This window comes from Takifugu flavidus, chromosome 18, assembly GCF_003711565.1.
Source record: "Takifugu flavidus isolate HTHZ2018 chromosome 18, ASM371156v2, whole genome shotgun sequence".
Lineage (NCBI taxonomy): Eukaryota > Metazoa > Chordata > Actinopteri > Tetraodontiformes > Tetraodontidae > Takifugu > Takifugu flavidus.
In genome coordinates this window covers 9,830,360-9,844,758 of record NC_079537.1, presented here as the reverse complement: position 1 = coordinate 9,844,758, position 14,399 = coordinate 9,830,360, and the positions used below count along the sequence as shown (strand labels likewise).

Genomic DNA, 14,399 nt, shown 5'->3' with positions numbered 1-14,399 from the left:
CTCCCACAGCTGGCACGGATCTGCAAACGTGCACCATTTCACGAGCAAGTGTTTCCGCAGAGCTGGAGAGTTCCCGCATGACACAAGATTTCACTTGGAAGCCTGACTGGACATTCCACTGACTTCACTAAACATGTTTCAGATGAGAACACTTTATGTAACCAGCTGGCAGGTCTGAAACCAGCGCCGCGGCGTTACAGTAGCGGCCTCGCTCGTACACGTCCACGGATGAGGACAAGCCAAAAACACCGACCGGATCCTCACGGTGTTTCTGGAATTACCTGGAATTGTGGTGACTATTAAGTGAGAGGGGACACTGATGCTGCAGCCTGAAGGCAGAGTCATCAGGCTGATGAAGAGCTCTCTACAGATACATGGCTCTCGTATGAATCACCTTCCTGACGCAAGGAGATGAAAAGGGCATCTGCGTCTTCATTTCTTCAGGATTGAAATGATGACTGGACTTAATGGCTGTTGGCCTAAACGAATTCAAACAAGTCATTATTTGGAATAGGTTAGTTCAACTTCTCTGATTACAGTGTTCTGTGCTGTTTGAGGGGAGGGGCTGGGGGATCACTTGTTAGTAATCGTACATTTACGTAAGGATGTGACTCTTGTATAACCTGGAAACCTCCCTCCGTGTTTATGGAAAATGTGGGCTAAAGGCATTGGAATGAAGAAACTCGCCCCCTTGTGGTGTGTTGATGTACTGCGGATGCAATGTTGCTTAATTTGCATTTTAGTTGTGAAGCAAATTCTTAAAATACTATGAAATCGAATTAGCCATAACCCTAATCATATAAATAGATTTATTTTAACATACTTATACAAACATACATATAAATAAAATAAATCTATACACATAAACAATAAATTATTATTTTCTGTCTTAAGTAGTCTTAAATGCGGAAATGTATTTTGTATTCAGTTTATTTATGAGATCAACTATTTCCTAAGGACTCCCAAAGCAAAAGGTGCAAAAAGAGCGAAAATAATCCTAAATTCTGCCGTCAAAACAACAATTATGTCACTGCTGACGTCTTCTTTTCCCCCTTATTTCATGCCAGTAATGTCTCGTTTCAGCGTCATCCGGTGGATGGAACTAATAACTGCAACGTTCATACTAAGAATTTTCGAAGAGCATAACATGGAGTTGTTGCTTGCTCCGAGACAGACTTTGGACCTGTACCCTTGGATCTATATCATTTATGATAAGATCTTGGTGAACTATAGTTGTAACAGTGCTCGTTGACTATCAAATCACGCAGAGTGACATAATGAGTTACAGTCAATTAATTTAAAATATGATTTTCCCATGCAGGAATACCATCGACTATAACGCGACATAAGCATCCAAAGCTAACGTGACGGGGACTGACAACGCACATATACAAATCAAATATTTTTCTTTATCATGGAGTACTCTGACAATACTGAACCGCTTCTTCGCGCCACTAGGTGGCGGTATTATAACGACAGCTCGTGATGCCGAGAAGTTGAAGAAGAAGAAGTCAAAGAAGAAGAAGAAAAAGAAGTCGAACTGAATGGGAGAAAACTGTGTTATATTCGTGTTTATTTTCCTTTCCTGTAATTTGAGTTTCCCCAAGGCCGTTTAATGAGGCATTAGAAATACGTAAGCTCATTTTATTTACTTCGTGTAAATTATAGGCATTACTGATCATCATCTCACAGCTAAGCTAATTGAAATTGCTAATAGTGCATCTGTTTTTATCCGTAGCCTCAAGTCCAAAATGTACTATGAATGTAATTAATATCATCTGCTGCGCATTACGTTGCAGCACGTTTAACGTTTGTGTTGTGACATTAAAAGTTGCATCTTTGCTTTTCTCCCCGTTTTTCACATTTAGACATATGGCTAGCTAATGAGTTGATCTGCACTGGATTTTATGTGGTCACCATGAATCGTCCAAAGCCCACAACCCTGAGGCGCCCCAGCGCTGCAAAACCATCAGGTACGTGACCACACCTTATTTTCTCCTGTTGGTTTTCCTGTCAAGCAGCCACTCGGCAATAATGTCCTCTTGTAATGGACGTCTTCCCCAGGTCATCCTCCACCTGGAGATTTCATTGCTCTTGGGTCAAAGACTCAGGGTGGAGAACCCAAAGCCCCCACTGTCCTCCTGAAGCCGGCATCCACAGGTCTCCCCACTGACCGTAAGAGAGAGACATCGTCCACGCTGCCCTCCTCATCGGGTTTGTCCAGCCTCACCAAACGCCCCAAACTGTCCACCACTCCTCCAGTCAGTGCTTTGGGACGACTTGCTGATGTCGCAGGCGTGGACAAAAGGGCGATATCACCCTCGATAAAGGAGCCATCAGTGATACCTATTGAAGGTAAACAACAGCCTGATTTCTGGTAGAACTCTACTCTGTATTTATGTGTGCAAATGTTAAATTGCTGTTTATGCCGGTAGTCTCACCAGTGGTGCTGTTGGATGAGATTGAAGCCGCTGAGTCTGAAGGAAATGACGACCGCATTGAGGGACTGCTGTGTGGAGCGGTGAAGCAACTGAAAATGAATCGAGCCAAACCCGACATCACGCTGTCCCTCAGTCTCATGTTTCTGGCCAAAATCAAGCCCAATGTTTTTGCCACTGAAGGAATTATTGAGGTACCCTCTATATAAATGACGTTTTGAGTTTTCGAATGCCCAAACTTGAAAGCATGGATGAGGTTTAATCGTTTTTGTTACTCTCCAGGCATTGTGTAGCCTCTTGCGCCGGGACGCTTCGATCAACTTCAAAGCCAAAGGGAACAGCCTGGTGTCTGTTCTCGCTTGCAATCTGCTGATGGCAGCCTACGAGGAGGACGAGAACTGGCCAGAAATATTCGTTAAAGTAGGAGTCATCTGGATTACTGATTTATTTGAGTTGCGTTGGAGCTCTCTCTCAGTGTCTGCTCTATTGCCAGGTTTACATCGAAGATTCTCTGGGGGAAAGAATCTGGGTTGACAGTTCTCACTGCAAGAACTTTGTTGACAACATCCAGACTGCTTTTGGGACAAAGATGCCCCCTAAGAGTATGTTGCTGCAGGCTGACACTGGCCGCTCTGGTGGAGATCTCAGTGCAGGTGGGGCTGCATCCAGGATGCCCGCAGGCCTGACGCATGTTGAAAACAAGTCTCGGTTGGTCAATGTCCTGTCGGTGTGTGTGTGTTTAGGCAGCAGTCCTCATCCTTCAACACCAGATGAGGATGACGCACAGGCGGAGCTGCTGATTGCAGAGGAAAAGCTCAGTCCTGAGGATGAAGGGCAGATCATGCCCAGGTGAGAATGAATGAGTCAAACCCATGTTAAACTTTTAGTTCATAGGCATTTGTGGCTTTAACTTTGGTGCTTTTATAGGTATGATGAACTGGCAGAAAGCGTGGAGGACTACGTTCTTGAGGTCCTCAAGGATCAGTTGAACCGCAGGCAGCCGATGGATAACGTGTCTCGGAACCTGCTTCGTCTCCTGACCGCCACATGCGGTTACAAAGAGGCGCGGCTCATGGCTGTCCAGAGGCTCGAGATGTGGCTCCAGAACCCAAAGGTTAGCGACTATCGCCCTCGACAACCGGGCTTAGCAGTAAAGAAAGAAGCAATACAAACATCACTGGCTGTATGTTCGTATGTTGACAGTTGACTCGACCAGCTCAGGATCTGCTCATGTCTTTGTGTATGAACTCTAACACCCACGGAGCCGACGACATGGAGGTCATCTCCAACCTGATCAAGATCCGACTCAAACCCAAAGTTCTGCTCAACCACTACATGTTGTGTGTCAGGTCTGCCGAGCCGCTCACTATGCGCCATAACACAAAGGTCACACCGGGGCTGAAACGAACTGGTGGTTTTTCATTGATTTTCCAGAGAACTGCTGAACGCTCACAGGGACAATCTGGGCACGATGGTGAAGCTGGTGATTTTTAATGAACTGTCTAATGCCAGGAATCCTAATAACATGCAGGTCCTTCACACGGTGCTGCAGCACAGCCCTGAGCAGGCTCCAAAGGTAAAATGCTGCTAGTTCGCTGCTCGCAAATGTTCATCTATTTGTTTTAATCTTATCTGTCAAATACGTCATTAACTCCTGCCTCCATGTTTTGTGTGCCTTCAGTTTTTAGCGATGGTCTTCCAGGATCTGTTAACCAATAAGGACGATTACCTCCGTGCCTCCCGAGCTTTGCTGAGAGAAATCATCAAACAGACCAAGCATGAGATTAACTTCCAGTCCTTCTGCTTTGGTTTAATGCAGGAGAGGAAGGAGACCAGCTATGTTGAAATGGAGTTCAAAGTGCGCACATTTGACTGATCCCGCCTTATTGAGTGAGTTTAAGCACGACTCTGAAGCGTTTGTCCTCGTCTCTCCCGCAGGAGCGGTTTGTTATCCAGGTGACAGATTTGCTGACTGTCTCCATGATGTTGGGCATCACGGCGCAGGTTAAAGAAGCCGGCATTGCCTGGGACAAAGGAGAGAAGAAGAGTGAGCGCTGTCTTTCTTCAAAAGCTGGGTGTGATCAGCGATGTTAACTAAACTGTAGTTCTGCTCTCAGATCTGGAGGTGCTGAGGTCCTTTCAGAATCAAATCGCTGCCATCCAGAGAGATGCTGTGTGGTGGCTCCACTCTGTGGTTCCTACAATCAGTAAACTTGGTGCAAAAGACTACGTCCACTGGTGAGTGACCTCACAAGGAAATCCTGTTTTCATTTAAATAATTGTTTAAATGATCTCTTTCGTGTGGACAGCCTGCACAAAGTACTTTTCACAGAGCAACCAGAAACGTATTATAAATGGGACAACTGGCCTCCAGAGAGCGACAGAAAGTGAGGAGTATTTTGTTTTTTAAAACAAATTTTAACTGCACTGAGCACTTTGACCTTACCGAGCTTGGTTTTTTTTTTGTTCCTCAGCTTCTTCCTTCGCCTCTGCTCAGAGGTGCCTCTGCTGGAGGACACACTAATGCGCATCCTTGTCATCGGACTGTCGCGGGATTTGCCTCTGGGCCCAGCGGACGCCATGGAGCTCGCAGATCACCTGGTCAAGAGGGCTGCTGGGGTTCACTCTGATGGTGTGTGAAGGTCGAGTGGTGCCAAAGCCACGTGAATTTTACCGCCATAGTGGGGAAACCAGAAATGGAGGAAATATTTTACGATCAGAATTCTGTAACATTGACTGGATTGAAACACTTTTTTACAGACCTGGAGGTGTTGAAAGTGGAGAGAATGCAACTGATTGACGCTGTGCTAAATTTGTGTACATACCACCATCCAGAGAACATCCAGCTGCCTGCTGGGTACTGTTGTTACTGGCGCTATGCAACTTTCTCTGGACATGTTTACTGCCTCAAATAACAAGGGAACTTTAATATTTAAGGTACCAACCTCCTAATTTGGCAATATCCACCCTCTACTGGAAGGCCTGGCTGCTCCTGCTTGTTGTGGCTGCATTTAATCCACAGAAAATAGGTAGGGATTTATGTTGCAGACATATAATATCTATATTTCACATATTTTCCAAGATATTTAAGGTTATTTTCTTTTCAGGCTTGACTGCCTGGGAAGACTACCCTACTCTGAAGATGCTCATGGAGATGGTCATGACAAAGTGGGTGAACGTTGCCTTTTACAGAAAAATGGTGTTATCTAAAGCAGTCAACCCCATCCTTCATCCCTGTGGTTCCACAGTAACTACACATACCCTCCGTGTACGGTAGCGGATGAGGACACAAAAACCGAGATGATCAACAGGGAGCTGCAGATCTCGCAGAGAGAGAAACAAGAGATTCTGGCCTTTGAAAGCCATCTGGCTGCTGCATCCACCAAACAGACCATCACAGAGAACAACAGCTTGCTGCTGTCTCAGCTTACAAGTTTGGATCCACAGTAAGAAACTGGGACATGACATCATCGGCCTAGCTCATGAGAATATGTAGTCTCGTTTCCTTTAATGGGAGTAGTGGGAGAAGAGTAAACACCATTTCCATTTTTGAAGCCAATCCATCAGAGAATATCCAAAATCCCTGGCTTAGATTGGCTCCCAAAGAGAAGTGTTCAGCCAGATGTGTGAATGGAAGTTAGACTCTTGTCTTTCGTCTGTGTTCAGGGGTCCTCCTCGTCGACCTCCACCTCAGGTCCAGGAGCAGGTGAAAAGCCTGAATCAGTCTCTGCGTCTGGGTCACCTCCTCTGCCGTAGTCGCAACCCCGACTTCCTTCTCAACATTATCCAAAGACAGGTAACGAAATAGAACTTTGGAAAAAGAAAAACGGAATGAAATGAGAAATTTGGAATTTGTTTTCGTGTGTAGTGTTTCACTTGAACACACTGGAATTCTCCTCAGGCCTCCTCTCAGTCCATGCCGTGGTTGGCTGATCTGGTTCAGTCCAGCGAGGGGTCCTTGGATGTGCTGCCAGTGCAGTGCCTGTGTGAATTCCTTCTGCATGACGCTGCTGATGACAGCCTGCCCATCGACGATGACGAAGAGGGCGGGAGTAAAGAACAGAAAGCCAAAAGGAGACAAGTATGTGGACCATGAACCCAAACGTTACAGCTTCTACACCCACAAAATATCCATGACATGATAAAACGAATTTTAACCCCAGAATAAGTGGGAGTAAAACCCACTGTTTTATGTCGGCTTCTGTCTTGTCAGAGACAACAAAAGCAAAGGCAGCTGCTCGGACGCCTCCAGGATCTGTTATTGGGTCCCAAGGCAGATGAACAGACGACCTGTGAAGTGCTGGACTACTTCCTGCGCCGTCTCAGCTCCTCTCAGGTGGCGTCGAGGGTATTAGCCGTGAAGGTAAAACCCTCTGCCGTGCGTTGCTGTGTTCAAAGAGAGGTTTTGTTCATTGTGCAGTTGTGTGCAGGGTTTGTCTTTGGTTCTGGGGGAAGGTGCCTTGAAAGATGGAGAGGAGCGAGACCAGCCCATGGAAGAAGACTCTGTGGATGCTGAGCTCCTGTCTGGGTACCAGTGGCTGTTACAAGACCTCCCAAAGCTCCCTCTATTTGAGAGTGTCAGAGGCATGACATCCACCGCTCTACAGCAGGTCGGAACCCAACAGTGGAGACCCTGCGGTCACCTGAAGCAGATGGCTGATTTTAGGATTTTTCTTTTCCTTAAAGGCAATTCACATGGAAACGGATCCACAGATGATCAGCGCTTACCTCATTTACCTATCCCAGCATGCACCAGTGGAGGAGCAGGCATCTCATAATGACCTGGCTCTGGTAACACTGCTTTTCTTAGCTCTTAGCCGTGTTCTGTGCTGGCGTGAATCTCATCTTCAATCTTCTCCACCTTCCCCTCCGCAGGATGTGGCCCGACTTATCGTGGAGCGCTCCACTATCATGAACAGTTTGTTCTCCAGACATTTGTGCAGGCCTGAGTCTGACGCCGTGCTCTCGGCTTTACTCACCATCTTCTCTGCTTACATCAAGAGGATGAGGAAGACTAAAGAGGGAGAGGACCTCTACAGCTGGGTGAGCACCATTTTCTTTAGAGTAACTGATAAAAATCTATCCGGATAAATTTGTGTTTGAATGTAATGGAAGCAGGTTGAGGTTGACAGCATAGTACCTCTGTTCCTTCCCAGTCAGAGTCCCAGGATCAGGTGTTCCTGCGTTGGACTACTGGAGAGATGGCCACCATGCACATTCTGGTCGTGCACGCCATGGTCATCCTGCTGACTCTGGGGCCCCCCAAAGGTTGTCCCCTTCATGTTGCAGTGCAGTGTCAAATGGAGAGTGAGACCATGTTGACCAGTCTGTTTGTTTGTAGGTGAGAGTGATTTCTACCTTCTTCTGGACATCTGGTTTCCTGATAAGAAACCTCTGCCTACTGCCTTCCTGGTGGACACCTCAGAGGAGGCCCTTCTGCTCCCTGATTGGTTGAAACTGAGGATGATCCGCTCAGAGGTTTCTCGGCTGGTCGATGCAGGTACAACCTTTCAGAGGGCACAGAGAGTCTAGCGTGGGTGTGTTGCATGTTTCCACATTTTTAAGAGAGCACTATCTTTCCCCAGCACTTCAGGACCTGGAGCCGCAGCAGCTGCTGCTCTTTGTGCAGTCTTTTGGCATTCCAGTATCCAGCATGAGTAAACTGCTTCAGTATTTGGACCAGGCTGTCTCCCATGATCCCCAGTCACTGGAACAGAACATTATGGACAAGCGTAAGAGTGCTAACATGCATTGCTCAAGTTAATTTAGGGTTCTTCTTATTTATTTATTTTTGTTTTATCTTGTTTCAGACTACATGGCCCACCTGGTAGAAGTGCAACATGAGCGAGGGGCCACTGGGGGGCACACTTTCCATTCATTACTGAGGTCTGCTCTTCCTCCGGATAAAGGTTGGTGGCTTGAGTGGAAGAGCGGTTTCAATTTTAATATCTGAGAAAAAGCTTTTAATAAATATCTGTAAATGTCTGATTCTTCCTGGCAGATTCTGTTGAAACGAGTAAAGCCAAGGTGACGGTGGAAATGTCCCACAGCTCTGTGAAAATGAGAGCGGCTGCTCAGCTTCCTGTCATCAAGCCCGACGACGATCTGACCGGCATTCTTCTGCAGGTGGGCCGTGCTTTTCCATTCGTCACTCAAAGTCCCGCGTTACCTCTATGTCTCATCACCTGAGCTCTTTTCTATTTTCTGAACCTTTTCAGATATTCCCCATGAAAGTAGACCATCGTTGGCCCGGCCCCCCCGCCAGCCAGTTCTCTCTGGCCTTGCAGCAGGCCCTGGCTAAGGAGCTGATGAGGGCCAAGCAGGGTCAGAACCAGAACGGAGGCTTGGCGTTCCGGCTCCTCCAGGCCATCACAGCCCTGCTCACCTCTGCTCACGCGGGGCCTATTGTCATGTCAATGCACCGCAGCCATGCGCTCTCCTGTCCTCTGATGAGGCAGCTTCATCTCTACCAGGTAAGGCTGGGTGGAAATGTGCAGCAATTCCTCTTCTTCGTCAAACACTTCAACTCTTTTTGGTGGTGCTTTTTGTTGTCGTTCCAGCGTCTGGTGTCCCAGGACGTTGCTTTCTCCTCACTGTTCATTAAGGTGATCGTTGAGATGTTAATGTGGTTGGACAGCCCAAACGTGGAGGGAGGACCGTTAAAGACGCTGCTCAAATCCTTCGCTGGTCAGAATTCTCACAAACACATGCAGAGCGACGGTGAGCAGCCCACCTCTTTCTGCAGCTCAGCTTAGGACGTCTCTTTTAATCGACCTTTCTCTCCGCTCTGCAGTGCGAACAGGTTTCCTCCACATCGCTGAGGCTCTGGAAGTTCACCGAGACGCAGAAGTGCCGCTGAGAGCCGTCATCGCGATGCTGAAAGCGGGAGACAGGTGTAACACAGAAGCAGAGCTTGTCGTTAAAGGTTTGCTTGGTTTGACCGTGCAATATTCGCAGGTTCATTCAAATCTCTTGACCGTTCGCACCGTTTTGTTGTGTAGTGCTGCAGGGCCTGATGGAGGCCAGGTCGCCCTACTTGGAGGAGCTGCTCTCCCTGTTGATGACACAGAGCGGCACAGCAGGCTCTGTCACCACTCTCATTTCCCTGTTGCTGCAGAAAAGCGAAGAGGGAGCTGTGAAAAAGGAAGCGGATTCCAACAAGTGAGCGCCGCGATTCTATTTCCCTCTTCAGTCATGCAGGAAACATTAATATTTGACAGGAATAAATGACAAACACGGTTGCCTCTGTCAAAAAATGGCAACGCGGGGCTTGAATGCTGTGGCTTTGTACTCCGAAACTGCTGCAGGATTTGGTCGGGAGAGGTTTAATTGGTTTTGCAGGCTTGGCATCGGCTTAACGGTGTGAAAATCACTGAACACTTTAACAAATCTTCTCTGCCTTGGGTTCCAACCACACTGGCAGTGAGTTCAGGTACACACAGGATGGTTTCCTTTTGTCGCACAGTCTGGACCGATGCAAGCCTCCGGAAGATGAGAACATTCAGTACAGTTAGGATGTAGAAGTGTGAGGGTGGCAGGTTTAGGAAATTTGGTTTTATGCCTCTGTGTAGGAGCTGAGTTGTGTTTAAAGGATCGCTGTCGAGCTTTCGGACTATTCGCTCGTGTCTACCCACCTCACCTTTGGTCTGATCTTCTCCACCAGCTGCGAGGTGACAAAATCTGGACTGAGTTCTGGATTATTGGTGGACTGGCTGGAACATCTGGACCCTGAAGTCACCTCCGTGTGTCCCGACCGTCAACAGAAGCTGCTGTTCGCCCTCAACAAGGTGAGGTCATGCGCTCTCCTTCCTGTCAGACTGGAGTTGCTGTTTGCTTGGTGTTAATGATGCCGCCGGTTGTGCTCTTTCCTGCTCCAGGCCCGAGGAAGCCCTGCCTACAGACCGTACCTTTTAGCCTTGCTCACGCATCAGTCCAACTGGTCCTCCCTGCTGCAGTGCATCAGCACTATTCTCAGCAAGCACAGAGACTACAAGTACTGCCTTTTAATTCTTTCATTGTCATCCACTGGTCTCGTAATCAACAAATGTGCTACGAAACATGTGATGTCTTCCAGACTAGACCCGTCCTCCTCTCTGGATTTCCTCTGGGCCTGCAGTCACATCCCACGAATATGGCAAGGCCGCGACCAAAAGATCCGTCAGGTAAGATCAAAAATCCACCCACGAACGCCACCGAGCCCTTTGGCGTGACGGACTACTTTTCCTCCCGCGCAGAACAAAACGGACAAGTTCGTGCTGCGGCTCGCCTCGGAGGAGCTCATCAGCCTGGTCGACCTGATCCTGTTCGAGTCCGAGCTCAACAGCCGCGAGTCGCCCGGCGACGACATGGGCGGCCTGGACCAGGTGGCCTGCTCCCTCATCCAGTCCAGGCTGCCGCTCCTACACTCCTACTGCAACGGAGATCTGGAAAACATCAAGAAAGTCTCCGAGTACCTCATCAGCTGCACAAAGAAATATGAAGACAGGTGGGGTTTAAATCAGGTGTAACCCGGCAGATTTAGTGTTTCTATTAACTCAGCCGTCTAATAGAGACACATATGCTCCTCACAGTTTATTGAATACGGTTTCCCACCTATTCCCACACACTCTTCTCTACCTAATTAGCTCAAATATGGAAAACATTTTTTTCCCCGTTGTAGTGGCTTTGTGATAAATGCGCAGTGAATCGCACTAGCTTTGCCTTCTCGGCGCAGATGAACTTTTTACACTTCCTCCGTCAGCCACAATGCCGCGGAGCGGGGAAAACTCGATAATTAGGTCTATTGGTGTGAAATTAAAACCAGCAGAAGTCGTCTGTTCTGTGATCTCTTTAAAAGCTCAGTGTATTATAATGAAGCCAAGAGGATTATTGCCGAAGCTCTAAACTTGCCTGTGTTGTGAATTCCTGCTCTGACTTAGCTGTCAGAGATCGGGGTGCAACTCTTTGTGGAGGCAAACCCTCCTTTCATGAATATGTCTCTAGTTATTAAACCGCTTTAATGAGGAAACTTTGGCCAAGGTCAAACAAAATTAGGATCCAAATTACAGTATTTTAAGTATAGCTAAGCTGTCTGGTGAAGCAGTTTGGCCGGATAAAAATCACGTTGAAGTAAAGGGTTTTGGCCTCGTGTTGCACAAACACGCGACGGTCTGTCCGGCATTCTTCCCGCGAAACCTCGCTGCCACGTAAGCTGCTGTTTACTCCAATTACACAGCAGCTTTTGAACAACAAGCAGAGGCTTTACGCTCAGTCAAGGTCGCTCTGATTAGCGTAATGCCCGGCTGTTGATACAAGAGAGAGAATCATTTCAAACTTACAAGAACAGCCTCAGAAGATTTTTTAGTTAAGACAGTGACTTCAAGAAAACGGCATCAGAGTCGCATTAGGTTGTTTTTCATCTGCCTCTTCTGTTGTAAAGTCCGTTCATTATTGTTGCCTTCAGAGAGAAACAATAGAGAAGTCCGTTATTGTCCTCCGGAACCTGTGATCTGGTCGTAATCCATTAAAACCCGATGGATGAAAGCTTTATTTTCCTGTCATTTTCCCTCGGACACAACTATTAAGTGGAAAAGTTGTGGCACTGACAGTTAAAGGGCTTCAAGTGGGGCAGAATCGGGGATTACGCTGTTGAGCGTGTTGTTGTTAAGCCTCGAGCTCCAGTCAGAGTGAGAGCGGTGGCGGCGGAGCCGTGCCTCTGAAACGGGTTTGTCCTTTCCTTCTTGCAGCGTGATCAGTAAACGCTGCCAGAACCTGCTGTTGCAGATCTACCTGCACTTCCCCGAGGTCATCCAGCACGTTACGCTGCCCGAAGGCACCTTCAGCAGCGGGGGGGCGGCCCACAGCAACAGCTGCAAGGTAGAGCGATGCGTTTGAGTTTGGAGTGATTTTGCAGTCCGTGTACGTTACGGTGGTGTCTGTCTCAGCTGGACGTCCTGGTGCATCGCCTGGTCACGCTGCTGGCCGACGTGGGAGATTCAAAGTCCGCCGAAAATCGCGCATCTGACGCCAACCTTGCGTGTCGGAAGCTGGCTGTGTCTCACCCCGTCCTTCTGCTCAGGTGAAATCGATTATTTGTTGACGCCTGACAGGTTTTGCTCTGTAAGACAACTGAACCCTGTCCCCTGCCCCCCCTGCCCCCCCCCCCCCCCAGGCATCTGTCTATGATTGCAGGTCTTTTGCACAGTCGAATCCACCTAAACCTGCACGAGTTCAGGCAGCAGAACCACATGACCTTCTTCAGCAACGTGCTTGCTATCCTGGAGATGCTGCAGCCGCTTGTTTTCCACGGCGACCACCAGGGGGCGCTTCAGGACTGTCTTCTCTCCTTCATGAAGGTCCTGCAGGTGGGTGTCTCGTGCTGTCAAACCCTGACAGATGCAGGATTTAGGCTTGGAATTTGATGTAAATATGAGCAAATATCAGTCCGCCGATGTGGATATTCATCTTTGTCCTTGTAGAACTTTCAGAGGACTCGCTCTCCGTTGATCTTCATCAATAAGTTTTTGCAATTCACGCAAAAGTACATCACCCACAATGCCTCAGCGGCCATCCCTTACTTACAGAAACACTCTGACATCCTACAGTAAGTCCCCCCCCTCCCGCAGATGTGGCCATTCTATAGCGAGGGGTCATTTAGCTTGTGTTTTTGTGCCCTCCAGGGTTCTTTGTGCAGAGAATCCAGACCTGGTTCAGCTGAAGTCACTTCTGGCCGGACTCACTCTGCCGGTGAAAAGTTCTTCTGCCGAGGTTCCACCAGAAGAGAGGGACGGTGAGCCTGGACCCATCAGTTGTTATGAGCCACAACCATCGATACCAACCTGTCTTTGCGCTCCCCCCCCCCCTCCAGATGATCTTTCCTCCGGTTCCCTCCCGCTCGTCAACATCTCAGCCTCGGTGTCGCTCAGCGGCGCAGACATGACCACGTACGTGAAGAAGATGTCGCGCGGGGAGGCGGTGGAGGGTGAGTGAGCGAGCGGCGCCGTTTACCCACAACTCCCGCTTCCATACGTCTAATGTCATGTTCCCACGGTCCGCCGCAGACGTGCTGGAGGTGTTGACGGAGGTGGAGGACAAGTCGAGGAGAAGCCCTGAAATCATCCAGTACTTCACCGTGAGTCCGACAGCCGAGCAGAAGGTCGAGCGAAGCGGCGTTCGGCGCCTTAATGCCTGTGCCACTGTTCACAGAGCGACCTGCAGAGACTCATGGCTTCATCCGAGGAGCTGTGTCGGAACATGGCCTTCAGCCTGGCGCTGCGCTGCATCCAGAACAACCCCAGGTAACGCGTCGCACCCACCCAGGAAGTGGCTCCGCCAGCCTGTTTAGGGTAACCGTGGGTGCCCTCTCTCCTGCAGCCTGGCCACGGACTTCCTGCCGACCTTCATGTACTGTATGAGCAGCGGGAACTTCGATGTGGTGCAGACGGCCCTCAGGAACCTGCCAGAATACGTCCTCCTGTGCCAAGGTCAGGACTTTGTTATTACGAGTCGCAGTTCTCCTTAAAACGTGGGGTCGTGACCCAATTTTGCCCCTCCGACAGAACACGCAGACATCCTGCTGCACAAGGCCTTCATAGTGGGCATCTACGGACAGATCGACACCAGTTCCATGATCGCGGAGTCGATGAAGGTCCTCCACATGGAAGCGATATAACCATCATCACAGTTTCATTGGCTTCAAACGTTCTTATTCCAGCAGTTTGGCTCTGCTGCCGCTAGTGTTGGAATCTTCATGATAATCTGGTGAAAGGGTTCAAAGCCCCCCATGCGAGCTGATTATTAAAGCAGCTGTTATTTTAGTAATACTTTAATTAGGGCATTTATGGCCTCTTATAGCATGTAAGCCATTTTGAACTGATAACAATGACACGGTCAACAATAATTTGAAAAGATAACAAGAATTAAAATGTCATTGAGTGAAGTTATTGTGCCCCATTAAAAATGTGCCAAATTAGACTCGGTCAA

At 48.4% G+C, this 14,399-nt stretch overlaps 1 protein-coding gene across 2 annotated transcripts; it reads left to right on the top strand.

Annotated features, from left to right (window-relative positions):
- Positions 1-1,471: 1,471 nt before the first annotated feature.
- ints1 (integrator complex subunit 1) lies at positions 1,472-14,390 on the top strand. Of its 2 annotated transcripts, none has more exons than XM_057014878.1 (48): positions 1,472-1,633; positions 1,869-1,973; positions 2,065-2,355; positions 2,436-2,632; positions 2,721-2,858; positions 2,932-3,091; positions 3,182-3,287; positions 3,366-3,552; positions 3,642-3,787; positions 3,873-4,014; positions 4,120-4,296; positions 4,377-4,485; positions 4,556-4,676; positions 4,748-4,825; positions 4,913-5,070; positions 5,199-5,295; positions 5,376-5,467; positions 5,546-5,606; positions 5,687-5,884; positions 6,105-6,234; positions 6,340-6,519; positions 6,652-6,801; positions 6,869-7,048; positions 7,125-7,229; positions 7,314-7,481; positions 7,595-7,706; positions 7,780-7,938; positions 8,024-8,170; positions 8,249-8,347; positions 8,440-8,564; positions 8,657-8,911; positions 8,999-9,158; positions 9,232-9,363; positions 9,440-9,599; positions 10,102-10,225; positions 10,316-10,431; positions 10,513-10,600; positions 10,673-10,923; positions 12,164-12,293; positions 12,362-12,495; positions 12,589-12,781; positions 12,896-13,020; positions 13,097-13,206; positions 13,285-13,398; positions 13,478-13,548; positions 13,623-13,714; positions 13,791-13,900; positions 13,976-14,390. In XM_057014878.1, exons 2-48 carry the CDS (start codon positions 1,919-1,921, stop codon positions 14,086-14,088), a joined length of 6,546 nt encoding a protein of 2,181 aa, XP_056870858.1. In that variant the 5' UTR covers positions 1,472-1,633; positions 1,869-1,918; the 3' UTR covers positions 14,089-14,390. The 2 variants fall into 2 exon arrangements, with proteins under 2 accessions (XP_056870858.1, XP_056870857.1); XM_057014877.1 differs by having other exon boundaries at positions 4,544-4,676.
- Positions 14,391-14,399: the final 9 nt, after the last annotated feature.